The 19,355-nt window shown below is 42.2% G+C and overlaps 2 protein-coding genes across 2 annotated transcripts in view; both read left to right on the top strand.

The window, feature by feature from the left end:
• The first annotated feature begins 2,567 nt into the window (after positions 1-2,567).
• LOC122745497 (phostensin-like) lies at positions 2,568-5,704 on the top strand. Its single transcript, XM_043990833.1, has 4 exons — positions 2,568-2,642; positions 3,327-3,497; positions 4,016-4,192; positions 4,385-5,704. The coding sequence occupies exons 1-4, from the start codon at positions 2,568-2,570 to the stop codon at positions 5,702-5,704; spliced, it is 1,743 nt and encodes a 580-aa protein (XP_043846768.1).
• An 11,516-nt stretch (positions 5,705-17,220) lies between these two features.
• Positions 17,221-19,355, top strand: part of LOC122745490 (phostensin-like) — a 28,090-nt gene continuing 25,955 nt past the window's right edge. The window contains 3 exon segments of the mRNA XM_043990818.1: positions 17,221-17,295; positions 17,979-18,149; positions 18,668-18,844. Of these exon segments, the coding sequence (XP_043846753.1) occupies positions 17,221-17,295; positions 17,979-18,149; positions 18,668-18,844 (423 nt within the window).

Genomic DNA, 19,355 nt, shown 5'->3' with positions numbered 1-19,355 from the left:
AGGAATCTAGGCCTTTCTCTCTCTCTTTATCAAATTCTTATTCTCCTTAATAAATGCTTAAAAGTCTAATTCTTGCTAAAGCTTATAATTTATTGGCAACCGCTCATTAGATATTTTAGACAGTTTGGCTAGAATTTTAGCCCTTAACAATAGTTTTATTTTTTATTTAGTATTTTTCCCTCAGTTATATATAAAAATATTTTCAACCTCTATTTTTCAAAGTTGAAGTTTCAAATTCTTTCCCTTCCTCACCCCTGCCCCTTTTCAGAAGGCAGGAAATTCAATACAGGTGTATGGGATAGGTGGACTTGAGTCAGTTCAGATTCTGAGGATGGGGTCTGGAAAGTACCCAGCTCTAGTCTCTTTTACAGTCAGTTAATTTTGTTCATGTTTAATTCCATTGCTTATAACAGAAATCATGTGTTTTGCCTTGCTGAACCTGATGTACCCTGATACCCCTCCTTCCCCACCCCCCCACCCCTGCCTTGCCTACATTCCAAACCCCCAGTCCTTGTTATGGGTTAGTTATGCTGTTGCTATGACCAGGCAGAAGATGTCTCTTGCTAGCTCTAACCCCACCCAAATCTTACCTAGAACATGTACCTATACCCTGATCACAAGCTGAACATGCACCCTGGGTGAGACAGGATTGGATATTAGATTGTGAGCTCACCCTGTGCACGAGAGGACCCCCTCCCTCAAAATCTCTATAAAAACCCAAAGCATGAGCCCCTTATTGTGGATCTCATATCTGGCATGAGGTTGCCTGTTCTCATGAGAATGTAATAAATCTGCCTCTGCTTGACTTGGTGGTCTCTTCCAGTTATTTGGGTAAACTGAGGCAATTCTGTCCCAAACATAGGTTACACATGTGTACTCATGCAAAACATTTTTATATTAGTCTACATAGATATATTTAAAAGGGAAAATTGGTAATTGTATGAAGAAAATATCTTGTAAAATTTTGTTTGTAAATCTGTAAGTATTCTTAGGACCATCTATTCACAAACTCTTGAAAGAGTATCTCAGAGATGGAATGGGAAAAGGGAAAACAGCTGAAAAATCTGCATTAGTTGGCCTGCCTGGAGAGAGAGATGACTAAGCAGTTGTGTGGTTGCTAAAGCCCCGGTGAAATAAGGCAAAGGCTCACCAATCTGAGGACAGTCCCAAGATGAGCACCCAAGTTCTAGTGGGAGGCAGAGGCTTTGTAACAAAAAGGATCTAAGTAGCTAAAGGAGCTCAGCAGGAGCTAAGTTGTTGGGTGAGCAGTAGGTAGAGAGCTGGGCTTGGAATCAGAAAAATCAGAGTTCACAATCTGGTCTTAGGTACCCTGATCTGAAGGGACCTGATTGAGTCACTCACCCTCTGCCCCAGTGGAGGGCAGTGTGTCACAAATACATTTTCTTTTTCTGAAGGGTCCTTATTAAAGTTACCAGCACATTTCTGCCTGCTTGGGTCAGAAGGTAGGAACAAAATTTTTCCCCCATACATAACAATTTGGTGACTTATTTTTGATGGAATGAAATTATTTGTTACAAAGAAACATTCTTTTGGAAGGTTGAATTGTCTTCGTTCTTTAAAATAATAACAATAATGATAATAAACATTTTTATTTAAAGTTTTGAGTTGCAAATTCTATCCCTTATTGCCTCCCTCCCCTGCCTCCTCCCTGAGATACAGGTTATACATGTGAAGTTCGGTAAAACACTGCCATGTTAGTCATTTTGTATAATAAAACTTGAATGAAAGAAAAAAATGAAATAAAGTGGAAAAATAGCATGTTTTCAGTTTGTGTTCAATCACTATCAGCTCTTTCTTAGGAGGTGGATAGTATGCTTGATCATTAGACCTTTGGGATTGTCATGGATCATTATAATGCTGAGAATAGTTAAGTCATTCACAGTTCTTCATGAAACAATATTGTTGTCACTGTGCACAATGTTCTCCTTCCTGTTTCTGCTCACTTCACTCTGCAGCAGTTCATAAAAGTTTTTCCAGGTCTTTCTAAAATCATCCTGTTTGTCATTTCTCATAGCACAAGACTATTCCATTACCATCCCATACCACAGCTTGTTGAGCCATTCCCCTTTGATTTCCAATACAAATAAACATCTAAAAACCATTCTTTCTTTTCTGGTGGATAAAAAAATGGACCTAGAATTAGAAAGGCCTGAGTGAAAATCTGACCTCAGACACTTGCTAGCTGTGTGATGCTGGGCAAGTCATTCGACTGCTGCCCCACTTTCACCATTTGTAAAATAGAGACCATAATAACATCTGTCTCCCAGGGTTGTTCTCAGGATCAAATGAGAGAATACCTGCAAAGCACTTTGGCAACCTTCAATCAGTATAGTAAAGCTATTAGGGTCCTCATGATTATTATTATTCACTGCCTACCTCCTTCTATTGTCATGGAAATGGATGGCAAGGGAGAGGGGAGTGGTTCTCTCCAGTGGGAACACCAAGTCCTTGCCCAGAGCTGGGGAAATCCAGGGGGCATTCTGAACAAGACAGAGCATGCCATGAGGCCTGGAACAGGAACAGCCCCAACCCCCAAATCACAGACAATGGCAGAGGAAGGGTCTCCAGGCTGGGAGGGCCAGCACCATCAGAGGCTCCAGGAGGAATCGCTGCCCACTATTGTGAGTCCTGACAGGCATCCCAAGCCATAAAGAGAGAGAAGGAAGCTGGGTATGGTGGCCTTGGATTCTGAGGTTTGGTGTCCCAGATCCCCCACTGACCTGGAGGAGGTCACTTTTCTCTGAGCCTCAATTTAGCTATGTGTAAAATAGAGGGGGTGTAAAACATAGGTCCCTTGCAGCTCTAACATTCCAGAACTTGTGTCCAGAGGCTGTGCCCCAGCACCATGTTGCATCCTCATTGCCCTGCTCCTCACCTGTGTTTTGGCACACAGATTCACTCCCTTAACCAGCTATTGTTTCCTTAAGTGTGGTGTTAATTCATCACAAATAGTTAACACCTCTAGACTACTCCCTTGGGACCTGCCTTCAGAAGTCTTCCATTGGGAGGCTGAAGTTCTCAAGTCAAGAAGCATTGAAGTACCTATTGTGTGGCAGGCAAGGTGTGAGCTCATGACCAAGAGGAAAAAGGAAGAGTTGACAGGTGGGACCAGGGAAGCCAGATATATAAGGGCTTTTCTCCTTGGAGAGAAGCCTGCTCAGCTCAAGGGAACCAAGCTCCAGTGGAGAAGTTCCTCAAGTAAGGCTCAGTGGAGGAGTTTCTGAATCAAGTCAGAGGTAGAGCTGACAAGAGATAGAGGAGAAGAAACCTGATCTTCCACTTGACTGGTACACTGTGAGTTATAGGCAGTGTGCAGTCCCAAGGAAAGTTGGGGCAGCAACTACCATCAGAGAGGGGTCCTGGACTCTAGCAGTGCTAAAGTCTTGCCCTTTAAGGGGAAGAACACAGCCCGAAGACAGTATTATCCATCTGGGGGACTACATAGACCCTTGGGGAAGCTACAGCTCATTGAAAAGGTAAGGAGAACCCCTTTCTCAGTCCCTCTGTTACAACTCTTACCTCCCTCCCATTTCTCCTAACATCCATCTCTCCTCCCCTTTGGTCACCCTACTTGGTTCCTTTCCCTGGTTCTTCTCCAAAGTGTCTCTTTCATTTTTTCCTCTTCTCTCATCTAAAGCCTTTTGTCATCCCCCACCCTGCCTCCATATTCTAGGTTGGCTTTGCTTCCTTTCCCCCAGATCTCTCAGCCTCTTCTCTCCCTCTCCATTTAACATGTTCAATCCTTCAGCGTTTCCCCTAGTTTCTTCCTTTCCCCTCATTCTCTTGTAGCAGTTGTCTCCCCCTTTCTGGTCTTCTCACCTTTCCCTCCTCCCAGGGGGTTATGTCTTTTGCCTTCTTCCTTGCCTTCCCTCACAAGCCCTATAACACAATTCCTCTCACCCTCTCTGACCCACACTTGCTGTCATCTTATGACTCTCTCCCACTTTCTTCTCTTTGACAACACTCTCTCATGGCTCTCTGTCTTCCTTTCCAGTTCTTTTGCCTCACTTGGACCATGGCTGTTACACCAGGTTGGAAGCAGCTCCTACCAGCCAGGAGAAGAGAGGATGAGGATGCTGCTGGGGAAGCAGAGCTGGCTGAGAGAGACCAAGTGGCCCAGAAACCAGTCCAGAAAATGGGATTGTGGGATAGATTCCATAACTCGCCAGAGGTACCAGTGGCAGAACCAGATCTTTGGAACGAGGCTCTAGGTTTCCCTGAGGATCATTTTATCCACAAGGTGTGGCAGCAGCAGCAGAAGCAGAAGAAGAAAAAGCAGAAGGAGGAGGAGGAGGAGAAGAAGAAGAAGGAGAAGGAGAGGGAGAGGGAGAGGGAGAGGGAGAGGGAGAGGGAGAGGGAGAAGGAGAGGGAGAGGCAGCTGTGGCAGCAGCCACTGAAGGAGCAGCAACATGCAGACAAGCAGCTCACTGATCAGAGGCCACCTGTGGGTCAGGTTCATATTTCAAGGGGTGTAGAAACCCAAGAGAAGAGACCTGGCCCAGCAGAGCCTGAGGAACAGTCTGCTATGAAGAGAGTCAAGAGAACAGAGGCTGAGCCTGGAGGAGGCTGGAAAGAGGAGGCTGGGGCAGCTGAATTTGGAGTGCAAAGCCTTAGGCTTGCAGAAGCTTTGGAATGGAGGCTAAACCTAAGGGAGGCTGAGGAGGAGAGTCCAAAACTATCAGAGTCACGGCAATGGGAGAAAGGCTTTGGGGAAGCTGGAGAACAAAGTGTGAATCCAGTAGAACCTCAAGAACAGACTTCTGGGGGCTCTGAAATGGGAGAATGTAGACTGAGCCTCGAAGAAGAAGGCAAAGGGAGCTCAGGGGAATCTGGGACAGAACAGAGACTAATGCAGAGGAAATCCAGGGAGAACTCAGGCCTTTTGGAGACACAGATGTGGAGCTCAGAGGTAATAGAGGCAGCAGAAATGAGACTGAACCCAGGAGAGGATGTGGAGAAGAGTTCTAGACAGCTGGAAGCACAGAAATGGAGCCTGAACTCTGGGAAAGCTCTAGATTGGAGCCTTGGGAGATCAGAGGCTCCAGAACAGAAGCCAGTGCCTTCTGACTCTGGAGATGACAAGTTGGACTTGCTTGGGGCAGAGGCTGGAGAAGGGAGGACAGAGGCTTCTGAAGAGGAAGCTGGAGATGAGGGCAGGCTGGTGAGCTCCCTTAGAAGCTACTGCTCTGTGACCACCCCCCTCCCAGCCAAGAAAGTTGGACCCAGAGCCTCAAAGCCTCAGCACTCCCTGCTTCCCTCAGTATCTTCCCTACCTCTTGCCCCAGCACCTCTTCAATCCACAGAGAACCAGCTGAGGAGTCTTATGTTCTGTGAGGTGAAATCTGGGGCTAGGGTAGGAACCTCCCACCACAATAGACACACCTTCACAGTTAAGCCGAGGTGCCCTAGGCCCCCTGTAACCCCTGTCCCACCTGAACCCCAAGTGCCTGACCCTGGGAAGAAGAAGTACCCCACTGCTAAGGAGATAGAGGTGATTGGGGGCTACCTCCATCTCAGCCGAAGCTGCCTGGCCAAGAAGTCCTCTGAGAGATGCCACAAACACCTCAAAATTTCCTTTAATGAGTCAGCCCTGGAGACCACCTATTATTACCCTTCTGAGAGGTCCGTATGTGGTCTGAAGCCTGAGTCTACCCCCCCCCACACACCCCCCTCCAATCAATAGGAAGATGAGGAGGGATCAACTTGGGGGAGGACTGCAGAACAAGGCCCTGCTGGGGAATGAGCCCGGTAGTGGGTGACCTTCCCAACTGGGAGGGTAGAGCTCATTTCCACTCTCAAGTGTTGATGTTAGATCCTCCAGCCTTCCTAGAAATGGTTGTGCTGAGAGACCCCCATTAAGTGAGCTGCCAGCAGGGAGAAATCCCACTTCTTTCTCTACTGCACCTTCTCTGGGCTCTATCAGGAGAAGACCTGCCCCCATCCCCTAAAAAGGAGGGGAGGGAGGCTTGACTGTTCAGAAGCTTGGATGTGAGTCTTTATGTTTTTTCTTGCTTGCTTAGGTTCAATAAAGTCTCTTCTTTGTTCCATGTCATGTTGTTCTGAGGGCCTACAGAGGAACTGAGGCCTCTTTTTAATTTTTTTAATGGTGACCTGGGTATGAGGCAGATTTGATTTGATTTAAGTCAAAAGCTGTCCTAAACTCAATAACTTGGTTTAAGTGTGTGCTCTCCTGTCAGGACTGTTATGGTAAAGTAGGACCTAAAATAAAATACATATTTGTTATTGGGCATCAAGAAATTTACTAACTGTATGGACCCAAGAACGTTCCATTTATCTCAGTTTCCTTTTCTGTAAGGGGATAATAATGAAACCTACCTCCTGGGTTGTTGTGAAGACCACGTGATTGTAAAGTGTAAGGTAAAATGGAAGCACATTCAACTAAATTAACACCAAATGATTGGTAATTAATTGGTTCTGTTTCAAGTTTTAAAACATAGAATATTCTTCAAGGTATTACTATTTTTAAAAATTTTCTTATAATATGTAATTTGGTCAACAATTGTATCACCTGTTAGAAAAGCAATTTCTCTTTTGAAAGGGGGCTTAGCATAAATCAGAGGAAGTTTCTTCTCTGAGAAACAAAAGCAAAGATGATCAGAAAACAGGATAGACATATAGAGGACTCAAGGGACTAGTAAAGTTGAGATTGACCAGCTAGCTATCAGGCAGACACACATAAGAAGCGGGGAAGCAGGGAAGTCCATTAGGTGTGGCTACTACCAAAGGTCAGGATCATCATTTCAAAAAATCCCCCTCAACTCTCAAGAATATGACAAGCATCCAGGCTTTCCCCACCCCACCCCCAAAAGGAACTTTCCACTTTCAGGTAGACACCCCACTATCCTGTATAAAAGCTTTTGCCTTCTGTGAGAATATTGTTACCAGGACCCCATATTGTTAACTGGACCCCCTGCTAAGCAATCTTGAGGTGACCTTTCTAAGGTCAAGTTAGGGTCTGGAAGTCACCTCACAATTCATGAACTGCCTTCAAGTCATGTCAATCAATGGACTTGCATGCTACCAGCCAATTAGCTTGGAGCTCTATGGGGGGGACCGCCCCTTTTCCTGCCCTGCAGGGAGCTTCTGTTCAAGGACACTCAGGATCTTTGTCTTAGTTGCCTGAGTTGGCTAGGTAGAAGCAGATCTTATCTACTTAGCTGGCTTTCCTATGCTTTTAGAGACAAGTGTTCTCTTTGCTAACCTCTAACATACTTTAATAAATGCTTAATGCCTAAACTGTTGCTGAAGCTTTTAATTTATATGTAAATCCTAGCTAGCTGTCTCCGCACTAGGGACAGGTAAGGTGACCACACATATTTAGTTTTACCCATCACACTTCTCACTGTTAGAGGAGGAGGATTTTTCTAAGCCACTTTCTCTCCAAGGGTAAAATCTTAATTTGGCCACTTTCTCTAGTATCAAATAATTGACCACTTTAATTCTAATTGGACTGCATGCAGAGTGTAATTCTTTATTAAGGAAAACCTAAGGACCCCTAGTTTGCCTCCATGACATCTTCTAATCTAGATGTTATTTGATTAAGAATTATAATGTTAAAAAAAGAGATAGGGGCGGAACCAAGATGGCGGAGAGGAAGCAGCAAGCTGCCTGAGCTCTCCTTCTGTTCCCTCAAAAACAACATTAAATCAAGCCTCTGGATGGATTCTGAAACTACAGAACCTGCAAAGAGACAGAGAGACACAGTCCTCCAACCAGAGATAATTTAGAAGACTTCAGGAAAAGTTCGGTCTGACTCGACCAAAAGGGAGGCCCAGCGCAGGGCAGCAATCCAGCGCTGAGGGGGTCGGGGCAAGTCAGCAGGAGCTGTGGGCCACAGCTGAACAACTGAGGCCCCTGGAACCTGGTTCAAAAATCCGGTGGCCAAGAAGGACAGTGGAAAAAACTACCCACACCAGCCGAGAGGGCCATGAACAGATCAGGTGAGATCAGACGCCTAGATTGGGCGCCTGGCTGGCCTAGCGCAATCAGACAGGAAGTGCAGGGCAGGGGATCTCCACACACCATAAAGGCCTCAGAGTAAAAAGCCGGTCACGCAGCACCTGTACCCCTGCACAAGAAGCCCAAAACAGGGACCCTGGTGCCCCCAGAGCAGACCTCAACTTAAACAATAAATATATAAACTGCAATAATGAGTAAGAAGCAAAAAAGAGCCCTCTCCATTGAGAGCTTCTGTATCAATAGGGAAGAAGCCAACACAAACTCAGATGAGGACAATAGCCTCAAATTTCCTACATCTGAAGCCTCACGAGGGAAGGTGAATTGGTCTCAAGAACAAAAAGCCTTCCTGGAAGAGCTCAAAAAGGATTTTAAAAATCAATTGAGAGAGGTAGAAGAAAAAATGGGAAGAGAAATGAAAGCAAAACAAGAAAACTATGAAAAAAGAATCAGCAGCTTGGAAAAGGAAGTACATAATTTCACTGAAGAAAACAAAGCCTTAAAAAATTCATTTGGCCAAATGGAAAAAAAAAGTGCATAATCTCACTGAAGAAAATAATACCTTAAAAAATTCATGTGGCCAAATGGAAAAAAAGGTGCATAATCTCATTGAAGAAAACACTGCCTTAAAAATTAAAATGGAACAGTTGGAAGATAAGGAATCCATGAGACACCGGGAATCAGTCAAGCAGAATTTTAAAAATGAAAAAATAGAAGAAAATATGAAATACCTCAATGGAAAGACAACTTATCTGGAAAACAGATCGAGGAGAGACAATTTGAGAATCATTGGACTGCCTGAAAGCCATGACCAGAAAAAGAATCTAGACACCATATTCCAGGAAATTATTAAGGAGAATTGCCCTGATATCATAGAATCAGAGGATAAAATCATCATTGAAAGAATCTACCGATCACCTCCTGAAAGAGACCCCAAAAGGAAAACTCCAAGGAATATTGTAGCCAAATTCCAGAATTATCAGGTGAAGGAGAAAATACTCCAAGCAGCCAGAAAGAAGGAATTTAAATATCATGGAGCCACAGTCAGGATTGCTCAAGACCTGGCAGCTTCAACATTAAAGAATTGCAAGGCTTGGAATATGATATTCCGGAAGGCAAAGGAGCTTGGATTACAGCCAAGAATCTATTACCCAGCAAAAATGTGCATTTTCTTTCAGGGAAAAAGATGGACATTTAATGACATTGGGGACTTTCAATCTTTCCTGGTGAAAAGACCAGAACTGAATAGAAAATTCAATCTCAACATACAAGACTCAAGAGAAGTTTAAAAAGGTAAACGGGGGGGGGGGGGGAGAAAGGTTACCCTATTAGGTTAAACTGTTTATATCCCTACACAGGAAGATAATACTCATAACTCTTAAGAACTGTAAATGTATTTGGGCAGAGAGAAGGACTTTACATAGAGGGTATAAATATAAATTGTCTTTGATGTGATGATACAAAAAAGAATTAAGGGGTTAAAAAGGGAGACTATGGGGAGGAGAGGAAAGAGGAGGTGGAATGGGATGAATTATGTCATATAAAGGGGTGAAAAAAAAACCTATTACAATAGATGGAAAGAAAGGAGGAGGGAACATTGTTTCAACCCTATTCTCATTAGATTTGATTCAAAGAGGGAATAACATATACGTTCGTTGGGATAAAGAAACTTAACTCATTCTTTAGAGAAGCAAAAGGGGAAGGGAAAGGGGGGGGACTGATAGATGGGAGGACAAAAGCAAGGGAGAAAAGGGTAAAGAAAAGAAAGGGGGTGATAAAAAGGGAGGGCAGATCGGGGGAGGCAGGGGTAAGAAGTAAAACGCCGGTGAGGAGGAATAGGGTGAAAGAAGGGGGGGAAAGTACAAAGGGGGTAAATAGAATGGAGGGGAATAGACAGTCAGTAATAATAACTGTGAATGTGAATGGGATGAACTCTGCTATAAAACAGAAGCAAATTGCAGAGTGGATTAAAAACCAGAATCCTACAATATGCTGTTTACAAGAAACACATTTGAAGCAGAGAGATACACACAGAGTAAAGGTAAAAGGCTGGAGCAGAATATATTATGCTTTAGCTAAAGTAAAAAAAGCAGGGGTAGCAATCCTTATCTCAGACAAAGTGCAGGCAAAAATAGATCTCATTAAAAGAGATAAGGAAGGAAATTACATCTTGCTTAAAGGTATTATAGATAATGAAGTAATATCAATATTAAATACGTACCAAGTGCTATAGCATCCAGGTTCTTAGAGGAGAAGTTAAATGAGTTACAAGAGTAATTAGACAGTAATACTATACTAGTGGGGGATCTGAATCTCCCCCTCTCAGAATTAGATAAATCTAGCCAAAAAATAAATAAGAAAGAAGTAAAAGAGGTGAATAGATTACTAGAAAAGTTAGACATGATAGATGTCTGGAGAAAATTGAATGGGGATAGAAAGGAATATACCTTTTTCTCAGCAGTACATGGCACATTTTCAAAAATTGACCATGTATTAGGGCACAAAAACATCATAGTCAAATGTAGAAAGGCAGAAATAGTAAATGCATCCTTTTCAGATCATGATGCAATAAAAATTACATGTAAGAAAGAGCCAGGGAAAAGTAGAATGAAAATCAATTGGAAACTAAATAATTTCATTCTAAAGAATGAATGGGCCAAACAAGAAATCATAGAAACAATCAATAACTTTATCCAAGAGAATGACAATAATGAGACAACACACGAAAATCTATGGGATGCAGCCAAAGCAGTGCTTAGGGGAAAATTCATAGCTCTAAATGCTTACATTAATAAGAAAGAGAAAGAGGAGATTAATGAATTGGGCATGCAACTTAAAAAGCTAGAAAAAGAACAAATTAGAAATCCCCAATTAGACACTAAATTAGAGATCCTGAAAATTAAAGGAGAAATTAATAAGATTGAAAGCAAAAAAACTATAGAATTAATCAATAAAGCTAAGAGCTGGTTTTATGAAAAAACCAATAAAATAGATAAAATATTGGTTAATTTGATTAAAAAAAAGAAAGAAGAAAACCAAATTACTAGTATCAAAAATGAAAAGGGTGATGTTACCACCAATGATGTGGAAATTAAAGCAATAATTAGGAAATATTTTGCCCAACTGTATGCCAATAAATTTGACAATCTAAATGAAATGGATGAATATTTACAAAAATACAAACTGCCCAGGTTAACTGAAGAGGAAATAAAATCCTTAAATAAGCCCATATTAGAAAAAGAAATTGAACAAGCCATTAAGGAACTCCCTAAGAAAAAACCCCCAGGGCCAGATGGGTTTACGGGTGAATTTTACCAAACATTTAAAGAACAGTTAATTCCAATATTATACAAATTATTTGGAAAAATAGGTGAGGAAGGAGTTCTACCAAATTTGTTTTATGACACAAATATGATGGTGATACCAAAACCAGGCAAAGCAAAAACAGAGAAAGAAAATTATAGACCAATTTCCCTAATGAATATTGATGCTAAAATCTTAAATAAGATATTAGCAAGGAGATTACAGCAAGTGATCACCAGGATAATATACTATGACCAGGTGGGATTTCTACCAGGAATGCAGGGCTGATTCAACATTAGGAAAACTATTAACATAATCAACACATCAATAAGAAAACCAACCAAAATCATATGATTATCTCAATAGATGCAGAGAAAGCTTTTGACAAAGTACAACACCCATTCCTAATAAAAACACTAGAGAGTTTAGGAATAGGGGGAGCTTTCCTTAGAATAATAAACAGTATCTACCTAAAGCCATCAGCAAGTATTATATGCAATGGAGATAAATTAGAGGCCTTCCCAATAAGATCAGGAGTGAAACAGGGATGTCTATTATTGCCCCTATTATTTAATATTGTCCTAGAAATGTTAGCTTTAGCAATCAGAGAAGAGAAAGGACTTAAAGGAATTAGAATAGGCAAGGAGGAAACAAAACTATCACTCTTTGCAGATGATATGATGGTATACTTAAAGAATCCTAGAGAATCAACTCAAAAATTACTTGAAACAATTAACAACTTTAGCAAAGCAGCAGGATATAAAATAAATCCACATAAATCATCAGCATTTCTATACATGACCAACAAAGTCCAGCGGCAAGAGATAGAAAGAGAAATTCCATTTAAAGTAACGGTAGATAATATAAAATACTTGGGAGTCTACTTGCCAAGACAAACCCAGGAACTCTATGAACACAACTACTAAACACTCTTCACACAAATCAAATCAGATCTAAATAATTGGAAAGATATCAATTGCTCATGGATAGGCAGAGCTAATATAGTAAAAATGACAATACTGCCTAAATTAATTTACTTATTCAGTGCCATACCAATCAGACTACCTAAAAATTATTTTATAGAGCTAGAAAAATAATAACAAAATTCATCTAGAAAAACAAAAAAATCAAGAATATCCAGGGAAATAATGAAAAAAAAAATTCACAGGAAGGTGGGTTAGCGGTACCAAACCTGGAGCTTTACTATAAAGCGGCAGTCATCAAAACTATCTGGTACTGGCTAAAAGTAGAGTGGTAGATCAATGGAATAGGCTAGGCTCAGGAAATGCAGTAGTAAATGACACTAGTAATGTAGTGTTTGATAAACCCAAAGACTCCAGCTTCTGGGATAGGAACTCAGTATTTGACAAAAACTGCTGGGAAAACTGGAAGATAGTATGGCAGAAATTAGGCATAGACCAACATCTCACACCTTATACTAAAATAAGGTCAAAATGGATACACGATTTAGACATAAGAGGTGATGCCATAGGTAAATTAGGAGAGAAAGGAATAGTCTACCTATCAGACCTCTGGAAAGGAAAACAGTTTATGACCAAACAAGAGATAGAGTATATTATAAAATGCAAAATGGATGATTTTGATTATATTAAATTAAAAAATTTTTGTACAAACGGAAGCAATGCATCCAAAATTAGAAGGGAGGCAGAAAGCTGGGAAACAATTTTTGAGGCCAGTACTTCTGATAAAGGCCTCATCTCTAAAATATATAGGGAACTAAATCAAATTTATAAGAATCCAAGTCATTCCCCAATTGAGAAATGGTCAAAGGATATGAACAGGCAGTTTTCTGATGAAGAAACCAAAGCTATCTATTCCCATATGAAAAAATGCTCTAAATCTCTAATGATTAGAGAGATGCAAATTGAAACAACTCTGAGGTACCACCTGAAACCTATCAGATTGGCTAAAATGACAAAAAAAGGAAATAATAAATGTGGGAGAAGCTGTGGGAAAATTGGAACACTAATCCATTGTTGGTGGAGCTGTGAACTGATCCAACCATTCTGGAGAGCAATTTGGAATTATGCCCAAAGGGGGAATAAAGCTGTGCATACCCTTTGACTCAGCAATACCACTTTTAGGTCTTTTCCCCAAAGAAATCATGGGAAGGGGAAAGGGGCCCACATGTACAAAAATATTTATAGCTGCTCTTTACATGGTGGCAAGGAACTGGAAGTTGAGGGGGTGCCCATCAATTGGGGAATGACTGGACAAGTTGTGGTATATGAATACAATGGAATACTATTGTGCTGTAAGAAATGATGAGCAGGAGGAATTCAGAGAAACCTGGAGGGTCTTGTGTGAGCTGATGATGAGTGAGATGAGCAGAACCAGAAGAACATTGTACACAGTATCATCAACATTGAGTGTTGATCTACTGTGATGGACTATATTCTTCTGACCAATGCAATGGTACAGAAGAATTCCAGGGAACTCGTGATAGAAGAGGATCTCCAAATCCAAGAAAAAAAAAATGAACTGTGGAGTATAGATGCTGAATGAACCATACTATTTCTTTTGTTTTTGGTGCTGTTGTGGTTTTTTTCTATTCTGAGGTTTTTCATCATTGCTCTGATTTTTTCTCTTATAACAGGACTAGTGCAGAAATAGGATTAATGTTATTATGTGTATATGTATATATATATATGCATGTGTGTGTGTGTATAGATATCTATATCTATATCTATATGTATATAGATACATAGATATAACCTATATCAGATTACCTGCTGTCTAGGGGAGGGGGGCGGGAGGGGAGGGAGGGAGAAAAATCTGAAATTGTAAAGCTTGTATAAACAAAAGTTGAGAACTATCTTTACATGTAACGGAAAAAATAAAATACCTTATATGTAAAAAAAAAAGAGAGAGAGACAGAAGAGAGAGAGAGACAGAGAGAGAGTGAATGGGTTAAGAAGCTGTTAGGTCATCCCATGAGCCCAGCAGACCAAGTGTTCTGAATTACTGTGATTAAGAACTTAAATATTTCCAAGTTTTGTCTGTATTGAAGAGGAACTTGACTTAAAATTATTTGATTATCAGGTGTGGAAATTATGAAACTGTTAACTAAGTTATTGTATTCATATAGATAGTGTAACAATTGGAATGACGCCACCTGCTGGATACTTACTGTAGAAGAGTTCCGCCCATGAAGCGAAGGTCTTTGAGGGCAAGACCAGGAGTCTTTTCTTTGGCGTCAGGAAGTGACATTGGCTACTGGAAGGAAGAAGGAAGAGAGTGGCACTGGGTCTTGCTCTCTTTCCTGAGGACTCTGGTGGAGAGGGGAGCTAGAAATGCACTCTCCCTTTAATAGATAGGAATCTAGGCCTTTCTCTCTCTCTTTATCAAATTCTTATTCTCCTTAATAAATGCTTAAAAGTCTAATTCTTGCTAAAGCTTATAATTTATTGGCAACCGCTCATTAGATATTTTAGACAGTTTGGCTAGAATTTTAGCCCTTAACAATAGTTTTATTTTTTATTTAGTATTTTTCCCTCAGTTATATATAAAAATATTTTCAACCTCTATTTTTCAAAGTTGAAGTTTCAAATTCTTTCCCTTCCTCACCCCTGCCCCTTTTCAGAAGGCAGGAAATTCAATACAGGTGTATGGGATAGGTGGACTTGAGTCAGTTCAGATTCTGAGGATGGGGTCTGGAAAGTACCCAGCTCTAGTCTCTTTTACAGTCAGTTAATTTTGTTCATGTTTAATTCCATTGCTTATAACAGAAATCATGTGTTTTGCCTTGCTGAACCTGATGTACCCTGATACCCCTCCTTCCCCACCCCCCCACCCCTGCCTTGCCTACATTCCAAACCCCCAGTCCTTGTTATGGGTTAGTTATGCTGTTGCTATGACCAGGCAGAAGATGTCTCTTGCTAGCTCTAACCCCACCCAAATCTTACCCTAGAACATGTACCTATACCCTGATCACAAGCTGAACATGCACCCTGGGTGAGACAGGATTGGATATTAGATTGTGAGCTCACCCTGTGCACGAGAGGACCCCCTCCCTCAAAATCTCTATAAAAACCCAAAGCATGAGCCCCTTATTGTGGATCTCATATCTGGCATGAGGTTGCCTGTTCTCATGAGAATGTAATAAATCTGCCTCTGCTTGACTTGGTGGTCTCTTCCAGTTATTTGGGTAAACTGAGGCAATTCTGTCCCAAACATAGGTTACACATGTGTACTCATGCAAAACATTTTTATATTAGTCTACATAGATATATTTAAAAGGGAAAATTGGTAATTGTATGAAGAAAATATCTTGTAAAATTTTGTTTGTAAATCTGTAAGTATTCTTAGGACCATCTATTCACAAACTCTTGAAAGAGTATCTCAGAGATGGAATGGGAAAAGGGAAAACAGCTGAAAAATCTGCATTAGTTGGCCTGCCTGGAGAGAGAGATGACTAAGCAGTTGTGTGGTTGCTAAAGCCCCGGTGAAATAAGGCAAAGGCTCACCAATCTGAGGACAGTCCCAAGATGAGCACCCAAGTTCTAGTGGGAGGCAGAGGCTTTGTAACAAAAAGGATCTAAGTAGCTAAAGGAGCTCAGCAGGAGCTAAGTTGTTGGGTGAGCAGTAGGTAGAGAGCTGGGCTTGGAATCAGAAAAATCAGAGTTCACAATCTGGTCTTAGGTACCCTGATCTGAAGGGACCTGATTGAGTCACTCACCCTCTGCCCCAGTGGAGGGCAGTGTGTCACAAATACATTTTCTTTTTCTGAAGGGTCCTTATTAAAGTTACCAGCACATTTCTGCCTGCTTGGGTCAGAAGGTAGGAACAAAATTTTTCCCCCATACATAACAATTTGGTGACTTATTTTTGATGGAATGAAATTATTTGTTACAAAGAAACATTCTTTTGGAAGGTTGAATTGTCTTCGTTCTTTAAAATAATAACAATAATGATAATAAACATTTTTATTTAAAGTTTTGAGTTGCAAATTCTATCCCTTATTGCCTCCCTCCCCTGCCTCCTCCCTGAGGTGGTGAGCAGTCAGATACAGGTTATACATGTGAAGTTCGGTAAAACACTGCCATGTTAGTCATTTTGTATAATAAAACTTGAATGAAAGAAAAAAATGAAATAAAGTGGAAAAATAGCATGTTTTCAGTTTGTGTTCAATCACTATCAGCTCTTTCTTAGGAGGTGGATAGTACGCTTGATCATTAGTCCTTTGGGATTGTCATGGATCATTATAATGCTGAGAATAGTTAAGTCATTCACAGTTCTTCATGAAACAATATTGTTGTCACTGTGCACAATGTTCTCCTTCCTGTTTCTGCTCACTTCACTCTGCAGCAGTTCATAAAAGTTTTTCCAGGTCTTTCTAAAATCATCCTGTTTGTCATTTCTCATAGCACAAGACTATTCCATTACCATCCCATACCACAGCTTGTTGAGCCATTCCCCTTTGATTTCCAATACAAATAAACATCTAAAAACCATTCTTTCTTTTCTGGTGGATAAAAAAATGGACCTAGAATTAGAAAGGCCTGAGTGAAAATCTGACCTCAGACACTTGCTAGCTGTGTGATGCTGGGCAAGTCATTCGACTGCTGCCCCACTTTCACCATTTGTAAAATAGAGACCATAATAACATCTGTCTCCCAGGGTTGTTCTCAGGATCAAATGAGAGAATACCTGCAAAGCACTTTGGCAACCTTCAATCAGTATAGTAAAGCTATTAGGGTCCTCATGATTATTATTATTCACTGCCTACCTCCTTCTATTGTCATGGAAATGGATGGCAAGGGAGAGGGGAGTGGTTCTCTCCAGTGGGAACACCAAGTCCTTGCCCAGAGCTGGGGAAATCCAGGGGGCATTCTGAACAAGACAGAGCATGCCATGAGGCCTGGAACAGGAACAGCCCCAACCCCCAAATCACAGACAATGGCAGAGGAAGGGTCTCCAGGCTGGGAGGGCCAGCACCATCACAGGCTCCAGGAGGAATCGCTGCCCACTATTGTGAGTCCTGACAGGCATCCCAAGCCATAAAGAGAGAGAAGGAAGCTGGGTATGGTGGCCTTGGATTCTGAGGTTTGGAGTCCCAGATCCCCCACTGACCTGGAGGAGGTCACTTTTCTCTGAGCCTCAATTTAGCTATGTGTAAAATAGAGGGGGTGTAAAACATAGGTCCCTTGCAGCTCTAACATTCCAGAACTTGTGTCCAGAGGCTGTGCCCCAGCACCATGTTGCATCCTCATTGCCCTGCTCCTCACCTGTGTTTTGGCACACAGATTCACTCCCTTAACCAGCTATTGTTTCCTTAAGTGTGGTGTTAATTCATCACAAATAGTTAACACCTCTAGACTACTCCCTTGGGACCTGCCTTCAGAAGTCTTCCATTGGGAGGCTGAAGTTCTCAAGTCAAGAAGCATTGAAGTACCTATTGTGTGGCAGGCAAGGTGTGAGCTCATGACCAAGAGAAAAAGGAAGAGTTGACAGGTGGGACCAGGGAAGCCAGATATATAAGGGCTTTTCTCCTTGGAGAGAAACCTGCTCAGCTCAAGGGAACCAAGCTCCAGTGGAGAAGTTCCTCAAGTAAGGCTCAGTGGAGGAGTTTCTGAATCAAGTCAGAGGTAGAGCTGACAAGAGATAGAGGAGAAGAAACCTGATCTTCCACTTGACTGGTACACTGTGAGTTATAGGCAGTGTGCAGTCCCAAGGAAAGTTGGGGCAGCAACTACCATCAGAGAGGGGTCCTGGACTCTAGCAGTGCTAAAGTCTTGCCCTTTAAGGGGAAGAACACAGCCCGAAGACAGTATTATCCATCTGGGGGACTACATAGACCCTTGGGGAAGCTACAGCTCATTGAAAAGGTAAGGAGAACCCCTTTCTCAGTCCCTCTGTTACAACTCTTACCTCCCTCCCATTTCTCCTAACATCCATCTCTCCTCCCCTTTGGTCACCCTACTTGGTTCCTTTCCCTGGGTCTTCTCCAAAGTGTCTCTTTCATTTTTTCCTCTTCTCTCATCTAAAGCCTTCTGTCATCCCCCACCCTGCCTCCATATTCTAGGTTGGCTCTGCTTCCTTTCCCCCAGATCTCTCAGCCTCTTCTCTCCCTCTCCATTTAACATGTTCAATTCTTCAGTGTTTCCCCTAGTTTCTTCCTTTCCCCTCATTCTCTTGTAGCAGTTGTCTCCCCCTTTCTAGTCTTCTCATCTTTCCATCCTCCCAGAGGGTTATGTCTTGTACCTTCTTCCTTGCCTTCCCTCACAAGCTCTTTAACACAATTCCTCTCTCCCTCTCTGACACACACTTGCTGTCATCTTATGACTCTCTCCCACTTTCTTCTCTTTGACAACACTCTCTCATGGCTCTCTGTCTTCTCTTCCAGTACCTTTGCCTCACTTGGACCATGGCTGCTGCACCAGGTTGGAAGCAGCTCCTACCAGCCAGGAGAAGAGAGGATGAGGATGCTGCTGGGGATGCAGAGCTGGCTGAGAGGGACCAAGTGGCCCAGAAACCAGTCCAGCAAAGGGGATTGTCGGATAGATTCCATAACTCGCCAGAGGTACCAGTGGCAGAACCAGATCTCTGGAACGAGGCTCTAGGTTTCCATGAGGATCACTTCATCCACAAGGAGTGGCAGCAGCAGAAGGAGGAGGAGGAGGAGGAGAGGCAGCTGTGGCAGCAGTGGCAGCAGTGGCAGCAGTGTGCAGACAAGCAGCTCACTGATCATAGGCCACCTGTGGGTCAGGGACATATTTCAGGGGGAGTGGAAACCCAAGAGAAGAGACCTGGCCCAGCAGAGCCTGAGGAACAGTCTGCTAGGAAGAGAGTCAAGAGAACCACCCCACTCCCAGCCAAGGAGGAGCAGTGGCAGGAGCGGTGGCTGCAGCAGCAGCAGCAGCAGCAGCAGCAGCAGCAGCAGCAGCAGCAGCAGCAGCAGCAGGAGAAGGAGAAGGAGAAGGAGAAGGAGAAGGAGAAGGAGAAGGAGAAGGAGAAGGAGAAGGAGAAGGAGAAGGAGAAGGAGAAGGAGAAGGAGAAGGAGAAGGAGAAGGAGAAGGAGAAGGAGCAGGAGA

Source organism: Dromiciops gliroides, chromosome 1 (genome assembly GCF_019393635.1).
Source record: "Dromiciops gliroides isolate mDroGli1 chromosome 1, mDroGli1.pri, whole genome shotgun sequence".
Classification (NCBI taxonomy): Eukaryota; Metazoa; Chordata; class Mammalia; order Microbiotheria; family Microbiotheriidae; genus Dromiciops; species Dromiciops gliroides.
The sequence above is the reverse complement of the archived record's forward strand: the minus strand, read 5'-3'. Positions and strand labels throughout refer to the sequence as shown.

What these genes read in the sequence shown, in the direction of transcription:
- LOC122745497 (XM_043990833.1), top strand. Translation starts at nt 2,568, where the DNA reads ATGGCAGAGGAAGGGTCTCCAGGCTGGGAGGGCCAGCACCATCAGAGG. An exon ending in AGCTACAGCTCATTGAAAAG is followed by an intron (nt 3,498 to 4,015) that starts GTAAGGAGAACC and finishes CTTCCTTTCCAG; the next exon opens with TTCTTTTGCCTCACTTGGAC. An exon ending in GATTCCATAACTCGCCAGAG is followed by an intron (nt 4,193 to 4,384) that starts GTACCAGTGGCA and finishes GAGAGGGAGAAG; the next exon opens with GAGAGGGAGAGGCAGCTGTG.